The 13,062-nt window shown below is 46.9% G+C and overlaps 1 protein-coding gene across 1 annotated transcript; it reads left to right on the top strand.

Moving 5' to 3' along the window:
* Positions 1-881: 881 nt before the first annotated feature.
* Positions 882-6,166, top strand: AQP6 (aquaporin 6; the record flags this gene model as incomplete). Its single annotated transcript, XM_077170851.1, has 4 exons — positions 882-1,391; positions 2,195-2,353; positions 2,547-2,627; positions 3,230-6,166. Coding segments are annotated over 4 exons (963 nt in total), but the record flags the coding sequence as incomplete, so codon positions are not given.
* Positions 6,167-13,062: the final 6,896 nt, after the last annotated feature.

Here is a 13,062-nt window from a genome sequence, read left to right on the forward strand (position 1 = left end):
CCACATAAATGGTTGAGCTGCCCCATTTGAGAAATGAGGGGAGTGTCTTTGGCCCTGAGAGGAAGAGAGCCTGAAATTTGGGCTGAGAGAGACGCAGGGAAGGCGGGGGCCGGAGAAGTGGGTGAAGGGCCCATGGGAATTCTTGGTGGTGGGCAACCTACAGCCATTTTAAGAGCAGAGGGACATGAGTGCAGGTATGTGATTTGATGTAGCTAGAGTAGCTGCGGTATAAAGCCTCCTCCACCTGTTCCCTCCTGGCACCCCCACAGATGCCTTTGGTAAAGTTGATTCTATTCACAGCTGCTTTCTGTGAGTGGGGTTTTAGGGGCAATAAAGGGGAGAGCCTAATTTCACATCTGGGTTTAGGGGCACAGTATTCTGTCAGCCTATTTGGAGGCTGAGCCGGGAGGCAGAGGGGGACCAGGACAGGAGGTCCCCACCAACCAAAATGCATAGGAACCCCCAAGGTGGGCCCTGGGCTCCCAGGGTTGTGGTCTTGGGGGTTCTGAGTGATTCTGTCCTAACTAAACCCATGGGACATGAGTTCCCTGGAGCCCCCGTTTCTCCCCCGAACCCCCACTCCACCCCACCCCCACCACTGTTCCTTTACCGGCAGCCCTCAGTCTGGGACTCTGCCCATAGCACTAGTCAGGCTGCCTGGCCTTGGAAAATTTTCTGGGGTTTCCAGCTCAGTGCCCAGGCCCTCCCACCCCCAGCCCAATCTTTCAGGTAAACTCAGGGTGAAGCAGGCATGTAAGCCCCACCCCTTCTACCGTCCACACCCCTCCCACCCACCCAGACACACATAAGCCCCTCGGACTGTTCCCTGCCAGTCTGACTGGCCCAACTCTTAGGAAGGCAGAGAAGCCTCCAGAGGGTGAGACAGGGTCAGCCAGAGACCAGAAGTTAGAGGAGACAAGGAGGAGCAGAGACAGGAAAACAGAAGAGGCCCTGGTGCAAAGGAGGCGATGGCCAAGGAACCAGAACCTGGACACACAGAGGGCCAGGAGGGCCGCGGCTGGGCTAGGGTGCTGGTGTGCCGGCCCTGGACAGCTATCTGCAGGGCTCTGTTTGCCGAATTCCTGGCCACGGGGTTGTATGTGTTCTTTGGGGTGGGCTCGGCTCTGCGCTGGCCCTCAGCGCTTCCCTCTGTGCTGCAGATTGCCATCACCTTCAATCTGGCCACGGCCATGGCAGTGCAGGTCACATGGAAGGCCAGTGGGGCCCACGTCAACCCTGCTGTCACACTGGCTTTCCTTGTGGGCTCCCACATCTCTCTGCCCCGAGCTGTGGCCTATGTGGCTGCCCAGCTGGCAGGGGCCACTGTGGGGGCTGCTCTGCTTTATGGGGTCACACCAGGAGACACCCGAGGCACCCTTGGGATCAACATGGTAAGTGCAGGGAGGGGCACATGGCAGGTGCTAGGGTAGGGAAACCTGGTGGGGCCAGGAGTGAGCCCAGAGAAGAAAAGGAGACAGGAGGAAAGAACTCACCCATATCTCAACATCTGCTCTGGGTGGGGTCCAGGGACTCAGAGGAATTAGATATTGGCCTCAGCCCAGGCAGAGTAGGAATAGGATTGAGTTGTGAGGAATAGATGTAAAAGGGAGAAACCACATGATGGTTCCTTGGGATTGGGATCTCCTACGAGTAGAAGGACCAGATACCGAGGGGCAGGGGTGCCAAGGGAGGGCTGAGGCTGTGGGTAATGGAAGGGGGCACTCCATGTACTTTGTGCTTCCTCCCCAAGCTCCACCCCCTTGTCCTCTGGCTCTTGTTTTCCCCTAGTCCTCCTTCCAGGTCTCCACCACTGTGAGGCCTCTCTCAATCCTCCAGATTCCCCTAATTATCTATTATTCCACCTACTTTCTCAGATCTCCACCTTCCAGGACCCATACTCCTCTCAAGTAGGCATCCCCAGCAACTCTGAGCCTTCTCTTTCTCACCAGTCCTGAGTTCCTGCCTCCTCCTCCTGAACCACTAGCCCCAGCCAGAGTTGGGGGATGGGGACACTCACTCCTGCAGACAGCAGGTGTCCAGAGATGATACACACCCCACCAGCCCAGTTCTCCTCTGGGATGTCCTATCCTTAAGGTGTGCAGCTGGGAGTTGGTAAGCTGTTCCCCCACTTCTAGGGGGGCTCACCATCCATTAGCAGAATCTGCATCTGCTCCAGTGTAAACCCCTCTCCCAGGTCCGGGGCAGCATCTCAGAGATCCAGGCTGTGGCAGTGGAGCTCGTACTGACCCTGCAGCTGGTGCTCTGTGTTTTTGCTTCTACCGACAGCCGTCAGGCATCTGGCTCCCCAGCCACCATGATTGGGATCTCTGTGGCATTGGGCCACCTCATTGGGGTAAGGGGCAAAGGGGATACTGTACACATATGCCCACTGGGTCCCTCCCTGGGGAAGCCCTACCCTCCAGCTCCAGATATGGTGCTGCAGTTACCAAGGCTGGGTCGGGGCTCTGAGCCAGGGCAGATGGAACTGTCCCCTCCCTGGCCTGTCTCAAGCCTCCTCATACCCAGAGCCTACACTCACTCCTCAGATCTACTTCACTGGCTGTTCCATGAACCCAGCTCGCTCCTTTGGTCCTGCCATCATCGTTGGGAAGTTCACTGTTCACTGGGTAAGACCCTTTGCTGGGCAGTCATTGGGGAAGAGGGGGGCCAAAGGTGGGTGCTGATTGAGGATATAGGTTTCATGAGGCGTGGGTCCACAGAGATCATTTTGACTCCCCGGGGGAGGTTTCCCAAAGCTCAGAAGACCAGGGAAAGAATCCGTGTTTGTACCTTCTTTCTTACCACCTTTAACACCTAGTGGACTGGCAAAAATTGGGAGGCCTTACGTCTGTGGTTGTTTCCTTATTCATTTTTTCCAACCAGACCAATTTCCAAACTTTGGTAAAGAAAAAAGGAAAAGCAGAAATAGCCACACATCCCAGCAGAGAAACGCACAGCAGTAGCCAAGACTCCTGGCTAAAACAGGGAAGGGGAGAGGGAAGAGGCAGGAGTAGAGGGTAGGCTGGCTCCTGGCCCTGTTCCACAGTCCCCTCACCTGCATGGTCTCAGGAGGCATGACTTGTGGTTCTCAAATTTATCACCCTGTAGACAGCTTAAGGGTTCCTGGAAGACCAAGACTGTGCTAAGGAAACAGGCCAGGGTCCCAGGACTACCCCATGACCCTGGGACCTCTTGCATGCACTGCCTACTTCTCTCTCTGCCTCCTCAGATTTTCTGGGTGGGACCCGTGATGGGGGCTGTCCTGGCTTCGCTGATCTACAATTTTATCCTGTTTCCCGACACCAAGACCCTAGCCCAACGGCTGGCCATCCTCACAGGCACTGCGGAGGAGGAGAGAGTGGTAGGGGTGGAGCCCCAGAAGACAGAATCTGAGCCCACTGAAGGGGACACTGAAATGGAGTGTGTGTGTGAGACAGCATAGACTTTGGCTCTTGCCCTTGGGCTTCAGAAGGGTGCTCTGTAGCATGCCTTGTCTGATCTGACTTCAGATTTTCCTGGGGATCTTTGCAAGAGGATGGAGAAGGCTGGCCTCTTGATTTAACACAATAGTCGGGGGATGCCAATGCCTGTTCCTATACATCATTTTTCTAGATAGAATCTGAGGACTGTATCTGTCCAGTTTCCTCTCCGTAGGCCTTCCCATCTCTCAGTTGAACAGAGAAGAGGGAGGCAGGGAAAATCATGATGGTTCTCTCCTTCCCTCACCCATCTGGACCCCATTAGGAGTTCAAGGCCTCCAGAGTCCCATGTCCTAGGGTAAGGGGAACTGGAGTCCAGTGAGCCACTCTGCTTAGAGACTGAAGACTACAGGGACATCAGGGAACCCCCACTTCTCATTCTACTCTACGGGAAGAAGAGCCAAGGCTCCCAGAAGAACCAGTCCCTGTGATGGCCTTCTGAGCTCCTCAGAAGGCCACGTGGTTTAGGGGCTATGACTCCCCTGTCAGATTGGGTACTTCCTGAGGACAAGGATTGCTCTCAACAGATGGTCACTGCTCACACCTCCATGTGCTCAGGACAGTTGCCTGCCCTAGGGAAGAGTTGATACAAAGAGGAACCTGCTTTTAGCTGCCAGAGAGACAAGATGTGAGCAAGGGAAGGTTTGAGGCTAGACAGGCCTTTTCCAGAACAGGCTCTTCCCTGGTGTTGTCCTGCCTTCCATTCTACTCACAAGAACAATCCTGAGAAGGGAAATCCTCATTCCATCCCTCAACCAGTGACCTGGGCCAGAAAAAGAGGGCTCCACATCCAGATTCTCAGCTCTAATGGGAGCCACCAAAAGCTGTTGAATATGTCCCAAAGATGATAGAAACCCTAGGAATTACAGGAAACCAAGATTTGAGGTCCAGTGCTTCTGAAGGACTAATGGAGTCTCAATTGGTTTGTTAATATTTAAAAGCTGCTATAAATCTACTCTGCCCATGACTTAGGGTCCTATCTGGATCGTGGCTTTACCAGCTATAAAAGGGGTTCAGTCCTCCCCCATGGACTGCTGTGAAAACAAGCAATTGGAAAATGCTCTGGGAAGTTAAAATGCTAGAAAAAACAACCCAAATAAATGATGATTGTTGCTGCTACTGTAATTATTAGGCTTGAATACAACTGCTGTTGGTAATGGGAGGGATGAGGGAAGAGGAGAGAAAGGAATGATTGAGAGGGAGAGAAACGAGAGGAGGCTTTTTTCTCTCATTTCACTAGCTCTGCTTATCAGGGGCCTTGCCTCCTTATCTACTGACCTGGAAGCCTTGTGGGTATGGGGTATGGGGGCTTGGGAGGGAACCTGGAATGAAGAGATGAGCCAATAAGTCAGTTCTCATCTCCATGGTGCCCATCACCATGGCATCCTGAAATGCAGAAGCCAAATAAATCCATTAAAAAAAAAAAATCCATTATGTCCCAAGATGGGAGAGGGGCTCCCAAAGGCAGGGTCACAGAGCCCAGCCTGTCCAAGGCAGTCACTGAACCCCAGTTCTTTCTATACTAACGTCAGTGCCGTGCTGTACACCTCTCCAAGCTGGACCCCATTCATCTGTCTTCAATCTCTCAGTGCCCAGGGCATTCTTTGCCCTTTTACAAGCAGTGACAGCTGTGTGTGTGTGTGTGTGTGTGTGTGTGTGTGTGTGTACACAAGAGGGTGTGATTGACTTGCTAAAGGTCTTCCAGCTTAGTACCATAGCCCCCTAAGGCCTCCCCAGCTCCCAGCTTAGAATTTTCCAAAATAGAGCCCCAGGGGGGCTTATACAGGCTGCAACCAGAGGAAGGAAGGGAGCAGGAACTAGAGGGTTGAAGAGGGCAGGGGTGGAGCTCCTGCAGTAGGATCTTAAGCTCCTTGACAAATTATCTCTGCGTCCCCAGAGCTGAGCACACACTGGGTGCTCAATAAAAGTTTGATGAATGAATGACTAAGGCTGAGTGGAGTGCAAAGGAGGGAAGGCAGCAATTGATCAAGAGGAGGAAAATTCAGGCACTACAGCTCCAAATGAGGCAAAACGGCAGCAGCTGAGAAGCCTGTGCTTACAGGAAGGGTTGGCTGGGGAACGGGGTGCATATCCAAAACCTCCACCCACTACTCCAGGGCAGCACTGTCTAACCTCTGTGGTAGGACTGTCAGGCCAAAAGGTCAAGGGTGCTTACCTGAAGAGAAAGCTGGGGGCCTGCTTTTATCTTTAGTGCTTCCCTATGTCAGTATAGACTAAAACAAGAAGAGGCCTACTTCAGAAGGGAGGAACTAGTCTAGAATCTAAAAAGCACTGAAGGTTAGACAGGAATAGGTAACTGAAGGTTAAGCAAAGGCCATGTGTTAGGATGAAGGAAGGGCTGGCCTTTGAAGAGTGGAATCTCAGCAGTTCCAGAACGGGGGAAGCAGGCTTCAGGTCACAGCCCCTGGGCATCGTTCAGGGGCGGTGGGAGGCAGAGGACAGAGACCCAGCCAGGCAGGCCCTTAGTGTGTGTTCCCTTCCTCCCAAATTTGTCAGGGGAAGTTTTTAATTAATGGTGTGTAATCTGATCTGGCCCCTCTCCCTGCTGAGCACTGCCTTCAATCAGTAGAGCCATCTGCAATTGCAATTCATAATTCTCCAGAAAGGGAGAGGAGCTTGGAATGGGAGCCTTGGTGATTAATACAATTAGCCTTTTATGTTGATGATTGTCTTAGCAGGAGCAGATGAAGCAAGCAGACCTGAGGCTATTGCTACCCAACTGGCTGGCATGAAGGCCCTCCCTCTCCATCCCCACTCCCACTGCAATTCTTTAACCTGCTACTCCCAGGTAGAAAGAGGATATGCCTTATCTGGGGTTATAATGTGCAAGGGGAAGCCCTGGAAGGGGCTAAGGCTCTGGGGCACATTTGGTCTCAGACTTGAGGATCAAGACAATGGTCTAGAGACTCACTTTCCAAAGAAAATCACCTTGACTTACAATGCCTGTGCACCCAAAATAAAAAGCAAAGCAAATAAAACCCTTCCATAATGGTAGTATAGAGGTTGAAAGAGTTTAAATACAGGCACAGCACTGAGGTGTGGGAGTTGAGCAAGTTATAAAGGATTCTGAAGCTCATTTTCCTCATCTGTAAAATGGGAATATTAACCCTCACTTAACATAGCTGGAAAAATTAATGAGCTGCATTTGGCACCACACCTGATGCACAGCTCTCAGTCAGTGGTATCTATTTTTACCATCATCATGGTAGATTGCCATTCCTATGCCACTGAGTTCAGCTGCTCCCCCTGGAGTTTATGAGGCTCAGGCTGTTACAGAAATGATCACTTCCTTCCCATAGCCCAGGTGCCTGAGCTAAGGGGGAAGGAGAGAGGAGACAAAGGAATCCCAGAGGAAAGAGGAGTCAAAATTCAAACATAGGAAAGAGAAACAAAAGGCCTTCTCAGAATAGAGGAATTGGAACACTGGAGTGCTCATGGTAGAGGTGAAAAGCAGGGCTTTGAGGATTTGGAATTTCATTTGAAAACTAAGTAAACAAAAACGGAACAGCCGCCAGAGCCCAGGATTGAAGAGGTAGCACAGCCCTAAAGCACTGAAATTCCCAAGGACAGATCTATAATGACATCAAGTGATCTGGGACAAGCCCCAAGGCCAGGTGAGGGACCCATTGCCTGTTCTCCATGACCATGGCAATGCTCCGTAGAGTGCAGGGAAAAGATTCAAGGAGAAAAAAGCTGGTTCTCAAGAAAAATTTTAACCCATGGCAAAATGTCAGGCCCAGGCAATGTCAGAGAGGAAGACAGTGAGGGAAGGAGGGAGAGAAGTTAAGGGCTAATCAAGGTGAAGCATCCGGCCAAGCTGTGGCCACTCTGGGCAGCTGTGGCAGGGGGTCAGCACAGGACAAGATCTGTAATCATTTCTCAGAGAGAGGCAGCTACACTGAGGCATAGTCACATATTTAGCAAAGCTGGGGAGGGGAGGCTTGGTTGATAAAGGGAAAGTGGGGGGTCTAATTAAAAAGCTGCAGTTAATAGGCAGAAAAGGGGGAAAATGAAATACAATGTTTCAGAGCTCTGATCAAGCCACACAGGATTGACTATTGCCACAGCTGGGGGTGGAGGAGGCCAGAGACAAGCAGCAACCAATAACCTGCACTCCAACCCCATGGACAGATGGAGAAAGGCCCAGTCAGGCCAGGGCCCAGCCTATGATCAGAGAAGAAGCCAGGATAGCAGTCAGGGATGTCCAATTCTGGAACAACAGTCTAGAGGGATTTCCTCTGCCCAAAATATGCTTCTGTGCTCTCTTTAGTTGCTTCATCCATCCTTTGAGATCTGTTAAAATCTCCAAAGCTTTCTAAGCCTCCCTTCCTCCTTCTGAGTTCCCAAAGCACTCTGCTGCTATCTCTATGCTGGAACTGAACACATTTTCATAGCCATTAAAGCACCTCTCTCTACCCGAACACAGAAAAATATTCTTAAAATTTTATTTTTAGCCAAGTCTCATCTCAGGGCAACATTACTTACTATCTGCCCTGTTAGATGAGACTTCCTTTCTCTGTCAGTTCCCAAAGCATAGCCTTCGACTTTTAAGGAGGAAGGACCCCTCTGATGTTCTGAATTTAACAAATTGGATAAAGGATTGCAATAAACTCTCCCAATACCCTGCACACAGAATATCTAACACCTCTAATCTTTTTGGTTACATGTTAAAGCATCCTGGATGAGTTTCAGTACTATGCTATGATTGCTGAACTCAAGTAGGATGTGCTATTATTTTAGTTAAAGCATCATTTATTCAGGATGGCTTTCCCCCCCTTCCCTGTTTCAGGGGTTCATGTGATGGCTCTGGGGGTCATATATGAGTCATACATGAGATATATTTTGATCCTATCCTACACATATTTATCTGTAGATGACCTTGGACTGAGCCTTGGTTTCCTTGCTTTTCCTATACCACAGTGTCCCTCAACCTGAATGGACTGTTTTAATATCTACCCAACAGTGGTAGATTCCCTAGCTTCCACATCTGGATATACAAATAACTAACACTTCCAACCCAAATAACATTGATTATAAGATGTATCACTGAAAACTATTGCTTTTTTCTTTCTTTGCTTTGTATACATGTTATATTATACAATTACAAAAGTTTAAAAAAGAAAAAGAAAAGATGCATCACTATTTTATGAAACAGTAAGAAAGGAAACACACTGCATTCATTATATTTGTAAGATTACATTGATTATAAAATGTCTAAATTTCAAGATATCAAAATATATTTTGTGATGATGATGAATATGCAACTATGTGATGATATTGTGAATTACTGATTATATATGTAGAATGGAATGATAAGAGTGTTTGTGTTGGTTGTTATATTTTTTAAAAATTTAAAAATTAATTAAAAAAATATATATATATTTTAAATGCATCTTTTAATCAATGAAATGCTCATTTCTCCTTTACATCTTGGCTTTTAGTTGGACTTTAATAAAAAGGAGAATGGAAGGCCAAAAGTGGGGACCATATTAGAGAGCCTCAAGTCTTATTCAAGGGAGATGGATATCATTGCCTTCTTATGCTCTTACCTCTTCTTACACATCTGTTCCCACATCAGCTTCCTAGTACACAGGCCATTCCTCATTGTGACCATCTTCTCTCCCTCAGTGACAGGGAGAGTTCTGTGCTGTAGTTCTGCCCCAGAAGAGAACCCCGCTTTTTTCACGGAGGCAAAACAAAACACAAACCAGGCCATCTGGGACCACAATTTTGAGGTGATGGCCTAGCACTCCAATACCACTTAACCAACCACTTCCCATCCCACTGGGTTATCTTCCCCCAAAGTCTCCAGGACAGTGTCATGAGAACATGCAGAGATTAATCATTTCCTCCTAATCGGGCTAAGACAGCTGCTCACTGCCGGCGGTTCCCGTTAAAGCAAAGCAGCTGGAAAGGGCTCAGCCCTTTAATGCCAGAAGCTGCATCTCCATAGTAAGGGTGCTCTACAGAGGGGCTGGACTCTGTCCAGGAGGATCAGGCATTTAGCCCAATGTATATTAACCTGGGAGTAGAGAGCTGCCAGGTCCCTAGGAGGTAGTTCATTTAAGCACCTCCACCCCCAAGCTTTGCTCTCCAATGAGGAAGAAAAATCCCAGCCCCTTCACGTATCTCTCTCCACTAAAATCAGGAATACTGTATCATCTTAAAGGCAGAAAGAGCTTCCACTGTAACAAGATTGACTCCATCTTAAAAACACATCTAAGGACAGACCCACTGGTTAGTTTGGGAAAAATAAAAAATCTTAGGCCACTAACCACTTGGGCTCATTCTTCTTTGCTGAGCTGATTTTCTTCTCTCAGGTCTAAAGTATTCTTCTGATCCCAGATGTGTATACATGTGGACACAACAGTGGTAGTCCACAGACTGACCACCTCCTCTTGGAGGGCATGGAGCCCTAGGGTTGACAAGTGAGAAAGCTAAAGAGCCTTCAGAAAGCCTTGGCACAGAGCAGGCTGCTGAAGAGAGATCACTCGAAGACTTCTTACACAAAGCCAGATGGTGAACATGAGACAGGGTGAGCACTAATGCCACTCAGGGGAAAAGCCAATAAGCTAATCCGCTGACACGTTTCTAGAAGCAGGCTGATGGCTTTGGTTTGGAGACTTGCCTGCTCTTGGCTTTGGGCTTCAGAGCACATAGGATGCACATGTGGCCCGAGAAGAGACTACCACCAGGGGCAAGCTCAAGCACTCAGACCAGCTCATCCTCTGCCTCCCACACAGAAAACACCCTTGCATACCCAAGCCTAGGTCTTCCATTTTACTAGACAATAATCCCAACCATTAAGGAACTCTTCTGTCCCAAAAGCGTTTCTTAGTAGTCTGGGACTCCCTGCTCCTTTCAAGTCATCTGTTGAGAGGGCCATTTCAACTACAAACTCCTGGAGGAGAGAAATTATGTCTTATTTTCATATCCCAAGTAATAGTAAGTGTTGATTAAGTCTTTGATAAACAAATAGAAAGGCTTCATGGAGTAAAGCAAAACAGGAGTTAAGCATCAGCTTTCTTACCTACTGTCAGTTACTGGTTCATGTCTAAAATACCCCTTCCTTCTCTGCTCCCAATCCCCCACTAAAAGCAGCGCATAAGTACATCCACACGTACCCCCTCAGTGGAATCTGTGGCTCTAGGCTGGATGTGACTTACAAAAAGTTTTTACAGTAATAGGGAGAACTCCTGAAATGTAAACTATCATCTCTTTCTACAGCTTTGTTCACTTTACAGATGATCACTTCTCAAAAGAACAAGATCCTTGCTTGCATGAGATATAATACTGGCTCTGAGCTCAGGCTATTTCCTAGCAGAAGGTACCTAATAATTATATATTACAGACCTCTTAAGATTGAAGAAATCTGAAATAGCAAGCACCATGGCTAACCTCTAGACTAGGAGTATAAATTTCCCAGTTCTAATCTCAGCTAAACTATAGTTTGTGGAAGTTTGGGCCAAATCACCCCTCTGAACCTGTCAGAGAGGTAACATCACCTGCCCTGTCCATCCCACATAGGTGTGATGAGATTAAGTAAGATGATAAATGAAAACACTTATTTACATATTGTAAATCACCATGTTAAATTTCCTAGAGGCTTTGTGGGCAATCAGTTCTTAAATCCCAGTTTTCACCGATAGCCAAAGAAGATATTAATCAGCTGTACTTTATTAGAAATCTAAATATCCTTTTAACAAGTTAGAATGGGCATAGCCCAAATACCCCTAAAGAGAAAAAGAGCAAAGGTGATGGTGGAGTTATACAGAGAAGGTAGGGTTTAACAAATGAGCATGATTGCTGAATCACTATATTGATATTTCTTTTAGTCTCCAGTATCTTAGGGCAGCTAGAAGTAAAAACTTAAAATTGTGGAATTGAACCCTTACCAAACTCTGAAATCTGTTCTAAAACTAATTGTTGTGATGTGCTTTGAAATTTATTCCTTTTTTGTATATATGTTATTTTTCACAAAAAAGAAAAAAAAGTCAATTGTGATGATAAATGCACAGCTATATGATATTGTGAACCACTGTACACTTTGGATGATTACATGGTATGCGAATATATTATCAATAAAAAATAAAAATATCCTTTTATAAGTGTCTGAGCCTAGCACATAGATAGTACCCAACTGTGTGAGATGTGAGAGTAATTCTGTATAAAAAACAATGTGAGTAAATGGAGCCTGGCAAGAGTTATAGAGGGAGAACGAGACAAAAGGAAAAATTCCTGCTTCTAACTAAAAGTCCCTGAAAAGTGGCCTCCTTCCCCATCCCACAGACTGCAGAGGACAAAGCTCCCATACACTTCAAGGTTATTCCTGGTGACGTCAAGCTGTCTTCCGCCTGACTTCTTGAACAGAAACCAACAACAAATACAGTTCTGAGAACCAGTGCCTAATAAATTACACAAGTTAGGGTCCTTCTGGCCTGGCTGTATTTACAAAATAGACTAGCTAAAGGGAGTGGATAGAAGAAATTACTAAATTCTTAGCTTAAGTGGTCATTCCCTAAACCTGTTTGCACCAAAAGCACAATGGCTAACATGCCCCAACTCGGTATGCTTAAAAATTAAAAGCTTTTCGTACCAGTGACTGAAACCTGAGTCATTACGTAGACTATCATCAAAGCACATACATGGAGAACCAACGGTGTAAGCTCTGCTGACTTTAACACTGACCTCTGTGCCACCTTTCCTTCTCGCATCTGGATTGCCACAGCTGTTTCCCTGCTCATGCTGAGAGCCTAAGAACAGGTAATACATGATTAAGAAAACTATTCAACATACCAAGCACAGTGCTAGATCCCACCAAATACTTTACCAACAGAAAGTCATATATTGTATATATATGCATGTGTGTATATCTACCTATATACCTCTCTACCTACCTATCTATCTGAAGCTTGAGGTGGACAGGTAGGCCCTACCATAAAACAAAAACAGCAAGCCTGATCTCTGCTTCCTGCATTCACTCAACTTTCCTGTCATTTGTGCTGCCCAACAATTAAAGAATGAATTTGAGAATTCAAGACCCCTTTTAATTCCATAGGTTCAGTTCATAGTGAAAATGACTTTTTTTCATGGTAAATCAATAGAGCAATATAGTCCGCCAACTGAAATCAGATGCCTTCTTGCACAAGATAAAGTCTCACCACTATTTCCTAAAGACTTTCCCCTCCCTTCTATCTCTGCAAACAATGAATTTATCTTCTTGAGGAGAAAACCTTACATATCCAGCAATAAACACAAACTGTTGTGATACATGTTTGATACAGAATTAAAACATGTAATGCTTGCCACGTTAAGCAAACATCAAACTCAGGAATCCTTACATAGATTGATGGAGAAGAGAAAGGAGTGCCACAATTTTAAGTTTCCAGTTACTAACATGTGGAAGAGTGAAGCTAACCTGCATTAAAGGTGAAGTAAGTAACATAAGAAAAGGCTGGGATTGAGATGGAAGTGACAGCCACCACAAACAACAGACCCCTTTCCATAGATCTCAACATTAAGGAAGCAGTTATTCAAGAGGCCCTTAAAAGTCAAGCTGTTC

Source organism: Tamandua tetradactyla, chromosome 7 (genome assembly GCF_023851605.1).
Source record: "Tamandua tetradactyla isolate mTamTet1 chromosome 7, mTamTet1.pri, whole genome shotgun sequence".
In the NCBI taxonomy this organism is placed as follows: Eukaryota; Metazoa; Chordata; class Mammalia; order Pilosa; family Myrmecophagidae; genus Tamandua; species Tamandua tetradactyla.